Below are 20,261 nucleotides of genomic sequence, written 5' to 3'. Positions count from 1 at the left end.
ATCTTTTTGCAGTCCATGGGACTCTCAAGAGTCTCCTCCAACACCATAATTCAAAAGCATCAATTCTCTGGCGATCAGCCTTCTTTATGGTCCGGCTCTCACTTCAGATGCACAACTTGACTGCCTGCCTCCAGGCACTGCAGTCACCTGTAACAGATTCCCACAGGGCAGGGTTGACGGTGCCAGCCTTAGTGCCATGTTTGCAAACATCTTTGTAACACAGAGTTGCTCCACCAACGGGCCTGGTGCCGGACCCCAGCTCTCCACAGAGCACACCCTTGGGGTATCCTTCCCTCTTGCAACCTGTGGTCACAACCAAGACAGAGTAGAAGTCGCCGAGACAGGAGTGCGAACATGCTGGGAATGTGGGAACAGAGAACACACAGAAAGGAGACATGTAACTTAGGGAGAAAAAACAGGTTAAGCAAAGCAGCCTTCAGGTTTCTCTTGCCTTTGAATGGCTTCTCAGCCCCTTCACAGGGTAGCTCTCTGACGTTTCCCTGGGGTCTCTCTATCTCCCTGGCCTTTGAGCCAAGCCCCCATTGGGATCCACCAATAGCTCTTCACCTCACCGCCCATGTTTGCAGTTCTCCACACGTTGCCTCCTGACGTCTGCGGCAGAATTTCCGGAAATTTCTCGCCCCATTAATCACCCATCTGCATCGTCCTAGGCTGGTGAACCCAGTGGCCGTTGCCAAGTAGGAAGATCACAGCCTGTTCTTGGGGCAACCTAAGGCCAGCTGGTCACTGCTGCATCCGCCCCACCATCACTCGAGGGGTGTTCCCCACTACAAAGCCCCCTGCTTTGAGAGTTTCCGCACTGAGGCTGCCCAGGAGTTGTATGGCAGCCAGCTTGCATTGATTAATCATTTACTTTTAATTCTAACATTTTCCACCCTCTCGTTCTATAAAATGACCAAGGCAGCTTCAATAAAATAATTGGAAGTCGGGATAGAATTTTCTGAAAACCTCTGTGTTGAGCTTGACTGCACGGCCTCTTTTCTCATTCCCATCTTGATCTCGACAAGAATCAAGGCTGGGTGGTTTCGGTGTTTTGGTTTGGTTTTGGCGGGTTCTGCTAAAAATGCAAATAATTCCCGCATGATTGTGTGCATTATAATATTCTGCTCTAGTTGGAACAGAGATAGTATTTGTATCTGTGTACAGTGGTACCTCGGGTTACAGATGCTTCGGGTTACAGGCTCCGCTAACCCAGAAATAGTACCTGAGGTTAAGAACTTGGCTTCAGGATGAGAATAGAAATTGTGTGGCGGCGGCAGTGGGAGGCCCCATTAGCTAAAGTGATACCTCAGGTTAAGAACAGGTTGAGAACGGACCTTCAGAATGAATTAAGTTCTTAACCCGAGGTACCACTGTTTTATATTGTTGTACTGTGTCCTGGGACAGTATGGTGAAGGACAGTTAAGAAATAATATATGTAAATAAATGTATAACGCTATGTACATTATTGTACGTACATGCACTCCAGGTTTCCTCAAGTAAACAGCACATAAAGAGATGCATGTAGTTGTATGAAAATGCATATTCAGTTATGCTGTAGAAATGCAATAATGCACAGGGCTTGATTCTTTCATGCGCATAATATAAGCAATTTTTGTTCCGTTTGATTTTCGCACGTAGATATAAATTTGTTTCGATTGGATTCCCATCCCTATCCTTACCAACAAATAACAAGAGAAGTCATCCAGAAAACAGCAAGAAAATTACAACAGTGCTTATGAGGGCAGAGTAGGTGCGGAGAGTAGGTGAGGGTGGGGCTGGCATGCATCCTGCGGCCGTGGCACATCGCCTGCGGGGGCATGGCGCCCAGTGTGGGTGGGGGGCAGCCATGATGGCACCCCACCAGGATCACGCTGCTGGGGGCGGTGCGCTCCCCCCACACTCCTCTTCCTCCGCCAGTCCCCCCTTCCAAAAAAAATGCATTATTGAAATAAAGCTGTCTTCTCATTGTAGCAGTGCAGTTGGGCAGACCCTCTCTTGGGGGACCACACCAAATTCTGGGAGCCACCACCAAGAGGGCTTTGTATGTGTCGTGCTCGCCTGCAGCTGTGTATCAGCCTGGGGCTTGCTCAGTGCCTGGATAGGTGACCCTTTGGGAACCATCGTACAGTGGTACCTTGGGTTACATACGCTTCAGGTTACATACGCTTCAGGTTACAGACTCTGCTAACCCAGAAATATTACCTCGGGTTAAGAACTTTGCTTCAGGATGAGAACAGAAATTGTGCTCCGGCAGCACGGCGGCAGCAAGAGGCCCCATTAGCTAAAGTGGTACTTCAGATTAAGAACAGTTTCAGGTTAAGAACGGATGTCCAGAATGAATTAAGTACTTAACCTGAGGTACCACTGTAGAAAAAAGGCAGGAATGTCAGAAAATAATTAAACAAACAAGCCAGAAGAGCCAATGCTATTATACAGCCACAGACCTGGCAACAAGAAAATAGATAAGAAGTGCACAATGTGCTGATACTGGAGAATGTGATGATGATGATGATGATTAAATTGAGGCATAATGACCATTACTAACAATCCAAAAGAACAGTAGCATCCATCATACTGAGGAGGAGAAGGAGGAATGGTAACACACCAATATAACTCAAAATATCTATATTTCCTGTTCTGGCATGGACAGTGAATGCTGGTCAACCAAGTCAAAAGCATGAGAAATAAAATCCCACCAGTTGACCTTGGAGTGTTCTTGGTCTTCTTTCCCCCTGGAGACCCTCAGTTTAGGTGTTATTGTTCCACTGGGTGGGTGCCACTACTGAGAAGGCCCTCTGTCTGGTTCCCTGTAACCTCACTTCTCGCAATGAGGGAACCGCCAGAAGGCCCTCGGCGCTGGATCTCCATGTCCGGGCTGAACGATGCCAGGAACTGAACCTGGGACCTTCTGCTTGCCTAGCAAATGCTCTGCCGCTGAGCTACAACCCAGCTCAAGTTCAGGACAATGTGATCCGAACTGCTGGCTCCACTCAGCTGCCCTGGCCGCTGCATTCAGAACCCATTGCAGTTTCCAAATTACCACCAAGGCCACCTCCACACCGAGCATATTGCAGCAATCTAACCTTGGAACTGTCATTTGAGAGCAGCTGGAACTTTTCTTCCTGCTGAAACTCCCTCTTCTGCACAAGTGGGGCTTCACCTTTGGCATGCAACGTGCCACGCAGGCTCTCTGGGGCCATTTGAGGTCTGCCCTAACCCTCACTTGCCTTGGCCGCTGCTGCCCGCAGGAAGGCATTCAGCTGTCCTCGTGCTCCATCCATAAACTGGCTTCTAGGAATTCTTGGCTATCTGACACTTGGAGGAGGCCTCCTCCTCCTCCTTCCCTGGTGGTCAGAGAGCCATCCCAGCAGCTGCTTAAAGAAGCCACAAACCCAGTAAAGTAAATATCTCCCTCTCCCCTTCCCCCATTGCTCCAACTGTGGCAGCTTTCATATCACACAGGAATCTTTAGTGCCCTTTTAAAAAGAAAAGAAAAATCAGACAAACGGATAGAGAAGAGTCTTTTGACGCTGGGTTTTTTCCAGTGCTTGTCAGACTCACTGAAATTAATAGACATGGCTAACTTGGGTCTCGTAATTTCAGTGGGTATACTCTTAGTGGGCATTAATGCAATGATTGATTGATTGATTGATTGATTGATTGATTGAATGATTGATTGGATAGGTTTCCCATGAGGCTTCCTGGAAGCAATTTACAGTACAGAAAAAACACACACAAAATAATTGTGTTTGTTTTAAAAATGCTAATGAAATATTTACATATATATAAGCAATGGGTTGCATTAAACTGAGTTCTGCACAGAGTAGACCCTTTGGAATGAATGTACCTAAGTTAGTCGTGCCTATTGACTTCCATGGGTCTGTTCTGATTTGTGTAGGGTTTACTCCTTAGCCTTTTCTTCTCCCAAAGATGTTCCTGCAAGGCAGCAGGTGTGAATTTTACCTTGTGATTTACACCCGAAGCCTTTCTCATGAATGAGTATAGCTGCAACAGTGGAACATTTATAAAATCAGTTCAGGCCGCATCTGCACTATACATTTAAAGCGGTATCATACCACTTTAAACAGTCATGGATTCTTCCCCCCCCCCAAAAAAAAAGAATCCTGGGAACTGTAGTTTGTAAAGGGTGCTGAGAGTTATTCAAAGGGGCCTATTCCCCTCTAAAGTTCCCAGCATGATTTAACAAGCAGTCCCTCTTCCTAGGGAACTCATTCTGATGAGAGGGAGATGAGATGAGAGATGAGATGATGTTGGCTATTTAATGAACATTCTTTCTTGATTTGTCGATGGTGAGAAATGAGATGGTGTTGTGTCAATGCAAGTGTTACCTGCGCTTTCCAGTATATTCCCACGTCACTTCCCTTATTGCAAAAAGCCCAATCTCCCGGGGAAAGCAAGTTTGTTGCGCAAAACCTCCCAGTCATCTAAAATTTCAGAAGCAGGGTTTGCCCAATATAGGACTGAGGGCTTATCCACACCTCTATTTGCCTCACCTCTTTCCCCAACCCTGGGAAAACCCACAGTTTGGGCCGAATCCGGAACAAAACAACAATCTGGTTTTCTGCAGATTGCCGCTGTTAATTCTCATGGAGCACTAAAGAGCGGGTTTTCCAGGGAGCAAAGGCAAAACCACTCAGAGCCATGCCCAGAAAGCAGGGGGAGAACAAAATACACTTGGATCTGTGCTCTCTAGGGCGCAGGACAAGAGGAATTGTGGAAGAGCTCAGAATCCCATCTGGAAACAGCGATAACCTGAAAACCTCCTGTTGGAAGTTTGGGTGCAACTCAGCTTGCGGAAGAGGGGTTTGCATAGGGTTAAGGCAGGTCCCCAGACTCTCTCTGTACCTTTAACCTAGTGCCTTACTTCTCCATCACCTTGTTGATTGGACTGATAAGTCTTAGGCTGCATCCTGCTTGCCATTTCCTCCTCCTCCTCCTCCTCACTCTTCCCTCTCAGACCTCAAGGTGAGAGGTCATCTGTAGCTATCCTCTGAGAAAGGAAAGGAGCAAGCGTGGCTGCCATGCTGTCCTCTAGACCAGTGTTTCCCAACCTTGGGCCTCCAGCTGTTTTTGGACTACAACTCCCATCATCCCTAGCTAGCAAGACCAGTGGTCAGGGATGATGGGAATTGTAGTTCAAAAACAGCTGGAGGCCCAAGGTTGGGAAACACTGCTCTAGACTAGTTGATCAGACTAGAGCGAGAAACTGTTCTATTCACGTTAGACACAGTGGCATCGTGCCAGTTGCTGGAGCCAAGGGCAGGTGGGTGCCAGGCAGGGGTGCCAGCCCAGCCCCTGCCGCTGGAGCAACACCACCCCTGCCGGAGCAAAGTGGGGCCAAGCTGAACTGCCTGCCTGCTCACGCAGGGGGGAGCCTGGCCAGCTGATACAGCCCTTGGCAAGCGGAGAAGAGCCCCAGCCCACTGGGGGTGCCTGGTTTGCACCTCCTCAAAAATTGTGTGCCCAGGGCCATGCCACCCCAGTTAGGCATTTCCTATAGTAAACAGCCTTCTTATTTTCTTCCCTACAAGTGTCTTCTCTATGTCTGTGATTGCGAGAGGTAAAGTCAACTCTCTAACCAACGTGCCCTAGCTGAACGCTGCTCACTCTTGCATATGAAAAGGGCTTCCGTAGGTGATTGGACCCTGTTATTTAAATGCCGCCGCCTCTGTCTGTCTTCCTGCGCAGTCTCCTGATACCTGAATGCTGGGTTGGCACCGTGTACTTCTAGACTCTCAACTCTGTGTGGGTGTGCAGCCTGCCTGCGTTCCAACTGTGTTCATGATTGCAAAAACACGCTGAGCGCAGAGCAATTTGGGTACAGTTATAGAACCGTAATTACGTTTTCTGCTGTCGCCTGGGTCTGTGTGCAGTGTAACAATGCGCCATTCCTATCACCTCTGTCCCGGGCACGCATGGGAGCATTTGCTCATCCTCATGTGTCAGCGATTCCAATTCCTTACTATTCCCGTGTGCTTTTATCTCTGCATTTGCAGATTGCGTTCCCTGGAGTGACAGTGTCATGCTGATGAAAGGCTTACAAATCTTGTAGATAAATAATCCTACGATATATGTATGTATGTATGTCTCCCTGGGTTTATTTTTAACGCTACCAAAAATAGCCCTACCTCATCCAAGCTAAAGTTAGTTCCCTTGCAGCGTCTGCACAAAGAGATCTGGTTGGAGGGTGGAAGAAGGTTGGAAACAGTGCAAAAAGGAACAAGTGGTACTTGATTTATTAAAGAGGAAAGGAAAGCTGTTCATTTTTTTCTTTCCTTTCCTCTCAGAAGCAGTATAGCAGCCACGCTTCTGAATACCAGTTGCTGGAAACCTCAGGAGGAGAGAGTCCTTTTGTGCTCAGATCCTGCTTGCGGGTTTCACACAAGCGTCTGGTCAGCCACTGTGAGAACAGGATGCTAGACTGGGCGGGCCACTGGCCTCATCCAGCAGACTCTTCTTATGGTCGTATGCTTTGGTTTTATGGCTGCATAGATACATGGCAATAACAACCTCGAGTGCAACTTTCCAAAACTTCATCCTGACTCTTGAAAGCATCTGACGTAAACAATGGAAAGTTACCGCGGGACAATCTGACCGTTCACCAGGGGATTTATAGATTTGTGTCGGGCGCTTGGTCAGTCCCGTCTGGAAATTTTAAGAGGTCACCAGACAATGGGTCTGTTGCGATGGCTGTGGGGAATATGTGGTTTTGCGGGAGAGTCTGGGATCCTGGGCAACTTAGTTGCTGTGACTGCACAGAGCTTCCCCTTTTATTTCTGTGCCTCAGTTTCTCTCTGTGTGTAAAGAAGGATGCTTGTCAGGCAGTGGATACTCCGTTAAGGGTGCTTCATTGCAGAGGAAATATTTGTCATTGAAATCCAAGCCAGTACTAGATTTGGCATCAGACCTCAAGCCCCTTGCAGAGTGCTGACACCAGCAAATTATCTGGAGGTCAGCCAGTGTTACACAAAGTAGGTAAAATGCCACCCAATGGCCATACATAGCTTGCCTTGGGATACCCTGCGTTCCTTCTTGTCCTTTTGTACTTCAGTGGCTGTTGCTCCTTTCCTTTAATTTTCGACGTTGATATTTTATTGAAAAGTTTCAATGATAAAAGAAACAAAAGTGAGATGCGTTGGTTGCTGTGCATGCAAATAGGTCTGAGAGGCGGGTGGGGATTGGCATGCCGGCTGCCGATGTCACAAAGGCGCTGGTTCTCCCTTGAGCTTGCAGGGCTCTCTCCTTCCAATTTCCCCACATACAACCTTTTACTTTCTTCCCCTTAGTTTTCTGCTCCTCCTTCTCCCACCCACATCAGTAAAGTGGTTTGGGGGTTGTGGGTGGGGAACACAGGTTTGGAGGAACTAGCCATCGAAGAGTCTCAAAGCAGCCTCCTCTGCACTCTTGTCTGCAGTATTCACACTGTGGACAGTTAATCTGTGGCGGGCTTGGTGGATGAACGCCTTTGGGTCCAAGATGGTTTGGACGGGGTGGTCTCTTGAGTCCTCCTTCTCAATGCCACTGTTCTGCCCTTCAAAGACTAGACACCTTGGCAGGATTGGAGTTCAGCTACCAGCAGAATGCACAACCAGATTGCACCAAGAGAGCTCCCTTCTGTCTCTGCCCCGCTCCTGGGATGTGGGTAGTTTTATATGCTGCCCGGGAAAGAGGGGGCCACTTAGAGAAGCTACGCCACCTGCGGGCATTACTTCAGGGAAAAGGCACTGGCGTGGTCTCGGTTGGCTCACTTTGGCAGCAACTCTGTGCAGGGCAACCAACTTTCCTTCTGAGCTTCACCATTGCCTCACCATGTGGACTCAGAGAAGTCACTTCGCCTCGCTCTGGGACGTGTGGAAAAAACATGTTTAAATGTGAGGCTCTTCCGACATCCTTTCCCTGCCCTGACTCCAATAAAAAGACAGACAGACAGATCACGGATAGCACTGAGTACAGTATTTCTGTCTGGCTGAGATGAGAGTCATAGTTCCACCCGGAAGAAAAGTTCATTGGCTTCTACACGCCCCCAGTGCCTGCTCTGAGTATGTGTGTGCCTTAAATCGCTGGGCCTGCATAGCCGGGTTGCTACGACGCTCGAGCGCCCAGCAGGACCAGGCAGAGCCACCCGTCACACTTCCCCTTGGCTTCCCCACCCGGCGCAGAAAGTTGCCTGCAGCCTTGGCCGTCGGTACCTCCCTGGAGGGAGCCCTCTTCTGTGCAGCCTTGCCTGGGCGTCTGTTCCACCTCCCCTGCTTGATGTCAGAGTGATTCAGGTGCCGTCAGCAGCGGGGAAGGCGAAAGCAGCAGCGGCGGCTTTGCCTGGAGTGACAGCTTTGAGGCGGACCCTGGATTTTAAAGACGCGAGCCGGAGCCGCAGTGTGGAGGGTCGCCCGCGCTCTGCCACACTTCCATGTCCAGCCAGAAGAACCTGCCAAACTTTTCCTCCCTGCTGGAGAAGAAGCACTTGTGGTTCCGCTTGGGGCAGAAGGCACGCCAAACTCAGCAGCTCCGCTCCCTCTTTGATTCCACCGGGTCCATCTCTGCTTTGGAGGAACGCTGCCTTGCTGTCTGAGCAGGAGGAGCAAGGGGTTGAGAGGAGCAGACCCGTCTGAGTCTCACCTTTCTCCACACCTGGATCTCCTACCGAAGGAAGCTTGTGGGGGGAGAGAGGCGAGGGGTGCCTCCTCGCAGCATGCGGAATTCCTACACGGTCACCCTCCCCGAAGAGCCCCCCGTCTCGCCTTTCTCTGGCATGCCAAAGGAGCTGCGGACCAAGACACCCATGCCAGGATCGCTGCTGGTCTCTGCCTTTGTGGGTCTGGTGCTCAATAAAACTAAGGTACAGCTCCGCTTCACCACACACACACACACACACACACACACACACACACCACCCTCATGGCATTTTCTAAGCTGGATTTGGCTAGGGGTTTCCCCTGCCTTGCCGGGTGGATCGGCCACAAATTGCGGGGTGGGTAGGTGGGCCTTGCACCGCATGTGTTGGGTGGGCATGAGTTTAGCAATCTTAACAGTCCACTCTGTTGCTGCCTGGCAGGAGCCCTGGGTCCTTGTCTCTGCTCTGCTCCTGACTTCACTGTGTGGACTTGGGGTGGAGGCTGAACCCTGCTTTCAGCCTGGGAGGGGGTTAAAGTGTGGGTGCTGCCATAGCAAAGCCAGAAATCACCTCGTCCTGTTCTTATCGCACCTCTAAAGATGGGTGGGTGGGGGAAGCTAAAAGTAGGGAGGTAGTTAACTATCTGCTAGAGCAGAAGACAGTTGTGTGGGTGCAGATGCTCGCTGTCAAAAAGCAGGAGTTCTGCAAGAACTAGAGGCGACAAGGAGACCCTCCCCGCTTTCCTACAGAAGATGGAGTTTGCAAGAGCAGCCTGCAATATGAAGCAATGAGCTGTTAACTCCTGGTACTTAGGTCCCAAGAGTTTCTGCTGCAAGACCAACCTTTTGGGTGTTGCTCACCGGGTCTCCATTTCTAAGAAGGGGGCACAGTTAGAGAGGAGACTGGAAATCACCGCGTTCTGGTTTATTGCCCCCCATCTCACCCCCACCCCCAGGCAGGAAGCCCCAGTAAATTAAAGGGCATGCTCTCAAGATAACTGAGCAGTTAACCTTTCACCTTTTGACCTTTCCTCCCAAGCTCAAACTCTTTCAGTGCTTATTTATGGATGAAAGTGTGTGTGAGCGAGAAAGAGAGAATGTGCATTCTGAATGCTGGGAGAGTGTTGGTAGTTATTCAGAGTGAATAAAAGCAGAGCATGCAGGAAGGATCTCAGGGGATGTTTGGGGGGAGGGACGGACAGGCGCCAGGACACCCGGGTCTTTCTCCCTCTCCACGTGGCTGTTTGGGGTGTCCTTTCCTCCCTCCGCGAAGCCTGGACCGTTTTGACCTCGTTGGGCCAGTGCCCTTCGGGGAGCGCCTTTGTTCCATGCCATTACGTAACAGACTCCCTTCCGCCATGGCACCTGTGGCTCAGGGCAGGTCAGCCCCTTTGTTCAGTCAATGAATGGAGCTGGGCATGTTATGTAAGAGTTGTCCGTGCCTCTCTCCCCACAGGCAGCTTGAAACCTCCTTGGCGCCGCTTGCTGAGCTCCAGCAGCTGAGGCCAGCTAGGGAGCTGTGATCCAAGCTGGCCGGGGAAGGGAAAGGAGAGTTCAGTTGTCAGGACAGGGGAGGGGAGGGAGACGGAGGCTGAGCCATTTGTAACCAGGTGGGAGCTGCTGGCGGCATGTGTGGAGAGAGAGTTTTTCTCTCCTCGCTGATGCCATAGTGGGTTTCGTTTTGCTAGGGAATGTCTATTATTATTATTATTACTATTATTATTAATCAGTGTTTGGTTTTTAAAACACGAGTTGTAGAGCTGCCCCATAGTCATAGAATCATAGAACAGTAGAATCAGAAGGGGGACACAAGCGGTCATCTTGTCCAGCCCCTGGCAGTGAAACTCAAGCTGGTTTTACATTATGCCCTGCATCCTAAAGGTAAAGGGGTAAAGGGACCCCTGACCATTAGATCCAGTCGTTACCGACTCTGGGGTTGCGGCGCTTATCTCACTTTATTGGCTGAGGGAGCAGGGCATAAAGCTTCCGGTCCACGTGGCCAGCATGACTAAGCCGCTTCTGGCGAACCAGAGCAGCGCACGGAAACGCCGTTTACCTTCCCGCCGGAGTGGTACCCATTTATCTATTTGCACTTTGACGTGCTTTTGAACTACTAGGTTGGCAGGAGCAGGAACCGAGCAATGGGAGCTCACCCCATCGTAGGGATTCGAACCGCCAACCTTCTGATTGACAAGTCCTAGGCTCTGTGGTTCAACCCACAGCGCCACCCACACCCCTTGCCCTGCATCCTACAGTTGGATAAATCTTGATTATGGGGTCTGCGGTCTGCATCAAAACCATTCCCAATACAAGGAACTGCCTACATACTTGGGCAGGGAGTTGGGGCATCACGAGTCCTTTCCCAGCCCAGTGGCGCTGCAGGAAGGATAGCTGCAGGGTTTAATTTGTCCAAGGTTTTTTGGCTTCCAAGCCGGTTTTCAATGTCCCAGCGCATCCTGGGGCCTTTGAAACAAGAGAGTTCCGCTTGATGAACATGTACAGAGCGCCTTTCCCAGGAGCACTGCCATGTAGACACCGCTGACCTAGATGGACCCAGTGGCCTAACTCTGTATAAAGCATATTCTGCCTGTGCTCCCATGGAGACCTGGGTTTCTGGGTCAGAATGGGAGGCATCCGGATAGGTCCCAGATAACGCACACCTGTTCCTTCTGTTCCTGTGTCAGACTGGGAGCGCTGCTTATGAGGAATTTCCTGGAACAAGGTTCTGGTGCTCAAGGGCAAGCAGTGGCTTTCCCCATCTCTCTCTCTTTCCCTCTCTCTCCTCCTTCCTCTGGATTCGCGTGGGCTGGCTGTTCATCTGGGGCCTGCCTCTTCCTCTCCATAGCGGAGGAATGCCGGCTGGCTGGTCCCGCATACTTTGGCGATGCGCCATTCCCCAGCACACTCTCGGTTCCTTGTTCTCTCCTCAGAGATTTTTCTGTCTACTCCCTTGGGCTGGGAAGTGTTTCGGGAAGGATGTACGTAGATTAAGCAGGGCTGGGCCACCCCCAGAGACCTCAGAGCATCAGGTCACCTCCGTCACAGCCTCTCCAAACCTCCTTGCCCTTTGACACACATCGTAGGCACCTCTCGTGTCCTTGTCGCTGCTCAGAAGAGATCATGGTTCTTCTGGACCTTGTGTGATTGCCAGATCCAGCTAAATTTGTTTAGGTTGCCACCAAACACACTTCCAAGGAAATTCCTTTAGGGTGCAAATCCTAAGGTGATGCTATCAGGATCCTTAACGGTGCTTGCTTCCAGTGTCATAATTGAGTGGGGCTTAGTGGCTTGGTTGCCATTCAGGATCTAGATGTGGTCATTGCAAAACTGTGCTTATGGTGCCAGGATGCATCCCATTGTATCAGCACAAAAAAGATGCAAGGTTTTGATGCAAGGATGGGTAAGGGGGAACAGCTCAGTTCTCAAAGCTAGTATTCTTTCTCTGACCACCTGTCAGCTAGCATATGTCTTCAGGTTTAGTTATTCAACCAGGGTAGAGGTGGCTAACCATTATTCAGCTTCCGCCAACCCTCTGGCTACATGCTTGCAGTGGATCTCACCAGTGATCTAGTGGTCCAAGATAGCAGGGTGGGTGGGTTGGTGTCAAAGACCCATTACTCTTTCTGCAGCAAGGTCCCTGTCTCCAGCGACCTAAAACCACCCAGTCAGCATGAAAGAGAAGGTTTTTTAGCCACTATCTGCTCCAAAGCTAAGCGTTTAGGAGCACTGAAAACTCAGGGTGCTTCAGCTTCAAGGGAATGGTGCACAAGTTCTGTTGTGTACAATGAAATGTGCAGCCTAAGCCACTCCAGAATAAGATACTGGAGCATTCCAAATCATTTGCCAATGTACGTGCACAGAAAATAGATCTAGCTCAAGTGGAACACATGGAGATCTGCACTGAGCGATACAATGCATTCCTAATTATTATTGTTGCATAATTATAAGATTACTGTATAAACTTGGAAAGCTGCACAATCTTATAAAGGGTGTGGCTGGATCACGAAGGGACACTACACTGTTGCGTCTGGCTGTTCAACACATACCACAACCACAGCTGATCAAGGCAGACCAGATCAGGAGGGAAGGTTACTGCCTGCTCTCAGTTCTTCAGATGTTTTATCTCAAGAGGTATTTTGGACTACAGATCCCATCATTCCTGACCACAGGCCATGCTGCCTGTGGCTGATGGGAACTGGAGTCCAGCAACATTCTGGAGGACAACATCGCTCTCACATTGATCTGACAAGTAGAGAGGAGGGAGATGTTCTCCTCCACCAGGCTGCTAGACTAGCTGGAGGGGTTAAAGTTGAGGCTGTTCTGTTCCTAGCATCACTTCTAGTCTTCGCCTGTCTCACAGGTGAGCATCACAGCTGAAGAAGGATAGTGTGGTGGCTACTTTTCCACCACAGAAGCCCAAAATCCTCTGCATCAAAGCAAATGTAGTGACTGTAATTACTATCTTAATTTCTCTTTATTCCACCTTGTCCTCAAAGTCGAAGGGCTGGGTCATTGGGTATGTGTGACTGTGTGTGTTTTTTCTGCACACATTTTGTCCTTACAACAACCATGGGTCCCCAGATGTTGTTGAACTACAACTCCCATCACCCCTAGCTAGCAAGGCCAGAGCTCAGGGATGATGGGAGTTGTAGTCCAACAACATCTGGGGACCCACAGGTTGAGAACTGCTGAGTTAGACTAAGAGAAATACATACTGGCCTTTGATCACCCAGAATGTTTCAAGGGGAGGAGTTTGAACCTAGGTTTCTCCCAGCAGAGTCAAACGCTCCAACTACAGCACCCAAACTGGCTGTGTCAGCGATTTTTAATAGCATGGTTAATAATAAAAATGTTGTTGATAATAATGATAAGAAGAGCGTAGGTGGGTGGGATTCAGCTAATATTTGTGAAATTAGGGAATCAGGGCTAGGGATGTAGGCATCTGTCTATTTCAATTTCTCTCTTTTTTAAAAAAAAAATCCCAATTTTAAGCTCGGTTCTCCATGCTTTCTCATCAGTTTGTGATTTTTTAAGTCCTCGTGAAAATTCAGCAGCAATATGGTGCACATTTCTCCTATGTATTTTTTTACAATTTTATGTGTTACTATTATTATTATTATTATTATTATTACTACTACTACTACTACTATTATTACTACTTTTCTCCAAGGAGCTCAAGGTGGTGTACGTGATTCTCCCCCTCCCCAGTTTGTTCTCACAACAACCCTGTAGGGTAGGTTAGGCTAAGAGACTGTCACTGCCCAAGGCCACCCAATAAGCTTTACAGCTAAGTGGGGATTTGAACCCAGGCCTTAATCCAACACCTTAACCACTGTACATCAGCTCCCATTCTATGTAAATATATTTTGGGTAATAACACATTTGAGCAATGTATACTTTTCCTAATATAATGGAACCTTGGTTCTCAAACGCCTCAGTACGCAAACATTTCAGCTCTCGAATGCTGAAAACCCGGAAGTAAGTGTTCCAGTTTTTGAACATTTTTCGGAAGCCCAACATCCAATGTGGCTGTCAGCTATTGTTTCCAGGACGCCTGCACCTTGGTTTTTTAACGTTTCAGAACTCAAACAGACTTCCAGAATGGATTACGTTCGAGAACTAGTATACCACTGTATTTGTATTTTCCCCAAGATAATGAGTTTTTTCCTGTTATTTTCACCAGTATATGCATTTTTAAATGCAGTATTTACCTTAGCTCATGCATTTTTGTACACATTACTTGCCCGGAGGACTGCACTGCAAAATTCAGAGAAGTGCAAATTTCAAAAGGATGGATGTTTGTTTCGGTTCTCATGCACGAATTGGGCTGGATCGCCTTTCAGTGCAAACCGAATTGAATTTTCCCACCATCCTTAATCAGGGCTTGTTATTTCATTAAGGAACCCCAAACCCCTTCGTTCACTCTCCCCTCCTTTGCAATTCTGTCTACCCTCAGAGACGGAGAATAGGGGTCCACTTGTCCCCATCCCTGTCCCCATCCCACCCCCCAATGTGACATGAGGCTGTGTTGCCAGAGCAGAAACGTGTGCTGTTTGAGCCGGTCTATTTTGGGCTGTTGTCAGGAACAGGAGAGGAGGCTGCTTTCCCTCCTACAAACACATGCCAAGCGCTGCTATTTTGGAGCTGGCGAAGCAGCAGGGACCTCCTCCTCCCCACTCCTCCTCCTCCTCTTCTTCAATTTCTGGGGTGCCAGAAATGTAAGGAGGTAAGAAGAAGGGCTGACGCTTTAACCCACTGAACCCCAAACCCAGTCCAGCCTGGGGGGTGGGGTGGGGAACAGGGGCATGCCTCCGTTCAGCCTGCAGCCCTAAACCATTTTATGAATTTATATACAGTCATACCTCTTGTTACGGTCGGTTCAGGTTATGTCTTTTCAGGTGGCGACCCAGAAGTACCAGAAAGGGTTACTTCCGGGTTTCGCTGCATGCGCAGATGCGCAAAATGACGTCATGCACATGCGCAGAAGCGGTGAATTGCGACCTGCGCATGCGCAGACTCGGGTTGGGTTCCTATCAGGTTGTGAACGGGGCTCCGGAACGGATCCCGTTCCCAGCCAGAGGTACTACTGCAGTGCATTATAACACACACACACACACACACACACACACACACCAACTCTTTGCCCAAAAAAGGCTCCCAGAACAGCTTGCATACAATCAGTTGAAACAAGGCAGTCTCTGCCCTCTCTCACGCCTACGTTCTAAAAGACAAGGGACAAAAGGAAAGAAGGAAGCGGAGGGCAGAGGGGAAAAGGCAAGATCAGGCACCAGCTCTTTAAGCTCTTTCAAGTCCAACACTCTCTGTCTGCAGCAGAGATGCCCCACAGGGGCACTGATCCGATCGGGGAGATTTGCAGTAGAACTAGAAGGAAGACGCCCTCATCGCCCTGTTTCTTTTGCTTTAATTTCTGTTACCCAGGGCTATGCTGCCTCTGCCCATGGACGCTCTATTCTGCCATCATGGTCAATAGCAATTAATAGGGGACAGCCTCCAAGACTTTGTCCAATCCAAGACAACCAAAACTGACACAGACATTGCTGGGCAGTTTCAACCAGCTCCCTCTGGTGAGGATTCTAGTCAGCTATATGAGAATAGACCTAGATATACAATTCTGGGTCCTTCTGGCCTCCCTCACTCTCCTCTGTGCCTGATCTGGTATGGGGAGGGGGGTTTTCTGGAGCAGAGTTGCTTTCCAAGACAGGCATAATCTACAGTCATACCTCATGTTACGGACATTTCAGGTTACGTGTTTTCAGGTTGCAGGCCGCGGGAAACCCAGAAGAATGGGTTACTTCTGGGTTTCGCCACTCACACATGCACAGAAGCACAAAATCGTGCCGTGCCTGCGCAGACGCGGTGCTTCAGGATGCGAACGCGGCGGGTTGTAGACATGCCTCCATCACGGATTACGTCCGCAACTCGAGGTTCCACTGTACGCCAATAGAACTATAGTAAAGGTAAAGGGACCCCTGACCATTAGGTCCAGCCATGACCTACTCTGGGGTTGCGGTGCTCATCTTGCTTTATTGGCCGAGGAAGCCGGCGAACAGCTTCTGGGTCATGTGGCCAGCATGACTTAGCCGCTTCTGGCAAACCAGAGCAGAGCACTTTGACTTGCTTTCGAACTGCTAGGTTGGCAGGCGCAGGGACCGAGCAACGGGAGCTCACCCCATCGCGGGGATTTGAACCGCCGACCGTCTGATCAGCAAGTCCTAGGCTCTGTGGTTTAACCCACAGCGCCACCCGCATCCCAGTAGAACTATATAGCTGCATTATTAGACCTGTAACTTTAAGAACTGGCCCCCGACCGTGATCTTCCCCTCCTCCCTCCCCATCCCTCTTTCCTCATGTGTTGCGCCCACTCGGAAAGGCTTCTTGGCTGGAAAGCAGGCGATAAATGCTTCAGATGCTATGTCCTGATCCTTGAGATTGAACCCAGGACCTTCTGCACCCACAGCACATGCTCTACCAGGAGCGCGGAATGAAGGCTGTCATCAAGCGCAATGCTTCCAAGCCACCTTTTCTCCCTGTGTCTCGCCTCCTTACAGGCAGGTCTCTGAAGCCACACAGCAAGCAGAGAGCTCTTAGTGGCTGTCTGCAGTTTCAGCAGGCAGCCTTTATCCAGAACAACCAAGTTCTGCTTTTCCCAAGTTGGGAGCATGGGAAATTGCCTTATATTGAGTCTGACCGCTGGTCTACTTAGCTCAATATTGACTGCACTGATGGACAGTGGCTCTCCTAGGGTTTCAGCCGGGGGGTGGCATGTATTCCCTGCCCACCTGGAGATTGAAAAGCAGATACGCCTTGCGTTACCTATGTCAGAGGTGCAAAATGCAGAGATGAAGTTTGTCCTCCCTGCTTTTCCAATCTCTCTTTCCCCACCCCCTGAGCAATGCCCACATGACCTCTGTCCCTCTGCTGGGTGCCAGCTGGATCCCTTCCAGGCCCTCTGGGCAGGATTCTGTGTTCCAGGCCCAACAGACTGCCAAGGTGCTGCTGCTGCTGCTGCTGGGGACTTGCCAAGCTTGGTTACTCCCCTGGCTGCTACATTGCCATGTGTGGGGCACCACATGTACAGGAAATGGGACTTTGGCTTCCCAGGATTTTGCCCTCCTGAACACAAGGTCAACTGAGTGCTTTGCAGACACCTCCATGGGAGGGAAAGGAGTTGATGCAACACTTTGGGTGGCTCTCTCTGCTGTATGTTCCTCTCCAGTTTTTCTTCTGCCAAAGGCCTCCCTTTGCCTTCCCTGTCTTACTGTTTGCTTAAAGCGGTTTTTGCAAAGCGGTTCTCCAGCCAACAAATGTGTACAAAAACCCACCTGCTAATTTAAAATGAGCACGAGGATGCATATGTTCATAAAAAATGCTTTCTATTAGGGCAAATTGCTTTGAAAAAATATGTATACAGTACATGTATTAGACAAAGTTTCGTGCCGAAATATGTGTGTGTTTGTGTGTGTGTGTGTGCGTGTGTGTGTGTGTTCGAGTAAAATGGTGACAGAGTTTTATTCGTTCGTTCGTTCGTTCGTTCGTTCCCTTTTTCTCTCCTTGGGTGCTGTTGTTGTTTTTTAAGATTGTACATAAGCCATTCTGGGAGCCTTTTTTTGGCTGAATAGTGGGATGCAAATGCTCAGAAAAAATGTAATTAACAAATCTGCACTAAAACGCCTCATGGATTTTTATGATGATTTTTTGCAAACTACTGTGGAGAACTGAATTTAAGACGAGAGAAGTGAGAAACTGTGATTGGCAGGTTCTCTCATCCGTACTTCTTACAAACGACATTATGATCATATACGCACCATCAGAGAGTCCTGAATTTATTTGTTTGTTTGCCTGCTTATTTAATATTTAATTTGTCTGCCGCACCTTTCTCCCAAGTAGGAGAGCCGGTGTAGTATAATGGTTAGAGTGTCAGACTAGGACCTGGGAGACCACCAGGGCTCCAATCCCACACTCAGCCATGAAACTCACTGGGTGACTTTCGGCCAGTCACTGTCTCTCAGCCTGACCTACCTCACAGGGTTGCTGTGAGGATAAAATGTGGGTGTGGGAGAGAAACATATTATGCCACTTTAAGATCATTGGAGAAAAGTTGGGGTACATATGCAGTAATAAGCAGTGCTTTTTTCTGGGGGTACGCAGCGGTACACATACCCCTAAACATTTTGTGAATCTTTGTACTTTTGTCCATTTACTATATTTATTTTTCCAATTTGAACTATAAAATGGTGATTTTATCTAGTCAGAGTATCCCTAAACAATTTTTTTAGGAAAAAAAAGCACTGGTAATAAATAAATACAGTAAGTTTGCATTCATTCATTCAGCCTTTTGGATTCATTTAATAGGTGAGGGGAAACTCAGGGCCATGCTGGAAGTCCAGGGGCCCTCTGTTCTAGATGAGACAGAGTCTGATTGCCTTAACTTACTTTTGGAAAGGGAAAGCTCTTTGCACATGCACAAAAGCGCCTTCTCTGTCTCTTCCCCACTCCTTTTGCCATTACTTCCATATTCTAGGACTGAGCCTGAACGCTTGAAATCTCTTGGCGGAGCCCAAGATATTAATACCCACATCTGCTACAGAGCCTTTGATTCTGTGATAGCAGAAATTTCCCACAGGCTTTGTCGGCTACTGCTAGAGTTGGCACTCATTCATTTCTGGCTCTCAGAGAAGGAAAAAGCAGGGCACTGGCTTTGCTTTGTAGGCTCTGTTTCTTGATTCCCACCACCACCACCACTTTCCCCCCAGTAAGGAACCTTCCCCTTAAGCCTTGCTCCTGCTCAGCAAGTATTGACAAGGGATGTGTCAGAGGTTTGAGGTTCCCTGCAAGCTGTGGGTTTAATGGCCTGAAATCTTTATGCCCGTGATCCCAAATTTTTGGGAGTTTGAACCCCCTTTCTCTTTTGCCTTTGTTTGTTCCCCCACCCCACCCTTGGATTTGGCTGTGTTTGCATATCCACCCGACCCAGAGTTACCGCATTCTCACAACCAATGCATTTTCTTCTCTCTTGACAGAATTCCAAAACTGTGCAGGGCCTGACCGGCCTCCGGAACCTCGGCAACACTGTGAGTCCACTCCTCTCTCTTTCCATCCCTGTCCCCCCTCCACTTGGGTATATCTGCACTGGGGTGGGAGAACTGAGATCACATTCACACTGTGAATGCTACCAGTTCAAAAAGTCCCGTGGCGTTCCCCGCAAAGAATTATGGGAGCTGTAGTTTGTTAAGGGCCCTGAGATTCCCCTCACAGAGCTACAATTCCCTGAGTTCCCTGCGAAGAGGAACTGATTGTTAAACCACACTAGTAATTGTAGCTCTGTCGGGGGGGGGGGGAATGGGACAGGGAGGTCTCCTAACAATTCACAACACCTGTAACAAACTGCAGCTCCCAATAATTACTTGGGAAAAGCCATGGACCTGTTTAAAGTGGTATGATTCTGGTCTAAGGGTATGGTATGATTGCAGCCTGAGATCTGCTGACAGGCCTCTGCGTGATTTGAGTAGACCAGAAAGGGGCTTCTGACGCCTAGTGTCTAAGAACAGCAAGATCCCGAAAGCTTAAACTGCAAATTGCTGGGGGGGCGGGGCGACAGACACTTGGGATGGGGTGAACCTGAAGTGGGTTTTCACATGAAAGGATTTGTGAGTTTTGATAGTGGCGCCGATCACACGCTCCTGGGCTGAGCCTACACTTTGCGGCACACCCTGTTCCTTAATTCTTAGTTTATGTATACCCAGTTAGGTCACTCGTTTGCCCTTGGCTCCTATTGGCGAGCTGTGTGGCATTTCAGCATAATAAAAACCAGATATATGAGTGTTTGCATTGCACTTGCAGTGATAGATCCAGACCACCCCTTCAGTTTGCCCACACTTCCTTACCCCCACCTGGGAACACTGCTATTTAATGCTCAGTTGGAGCAAATGACAATCTGGGTCTTCCCCAGATTGCCATTTGTTCTGATCTATCACTAAAGAGCGGGTTTACGCTGGAAAAGGAGCAGAGCAAAGGGAAAACTTTGTTGTTGTTCCTCTTCCTCCTCACTTTATTTCAGCTATTGTCCCATAATGCAGATGGCAGGACTGAGGCAGAGCTAGAGTGGC

At 49.0% G+C, this 20,261-nt stretch overlaps 1 protein-coding gene across 6 annotated transcripts in view; it reads left to right on the top strand.

Moving 5' to 3' along the window:
- USP2 (ubiquitin specific peptidase 2) overlaps positions 1-20,261 on the top strand; it is an 80,655-nt gene that overhangs the window by 44,310 nt on the left and 16,084 nt on the right. For 5 of the 6 annotated variants that reach the window (XM_081843123.1, XM_081843124.1, XM_081843122.1 and 2 more), the window contains one exon: positions 19,176-19,226. In XM_081843123.1, the coding sequence (XP_081699249.1) occupies positions 19,176-19,226 (51 nt within the window). Of the gene's footprint in view, positions 1-8,313; positions 8,861-19,175; positions 19,227-20,261 lie in introns of those variants that run through there. The other variant, XM_081843127.1, reaches the window with a different exon arrangement.

This window comes from Podarcis erhardii (genome assembly GCF_964252035.2).
Source record: "Podarcis erhardii genome assembly, chromosome: 16".
Lineage (NCBI taxonomy): Eukaryota > Metazoa > Chordata > Lepidosauria > Squamata > Lacertidae > Podarcis > Podarcis erhardii.
Note: the sequence above shows the minus strand (reverse complement) of the source record. Positions and strands in the feature narration are given on the sequence as shown.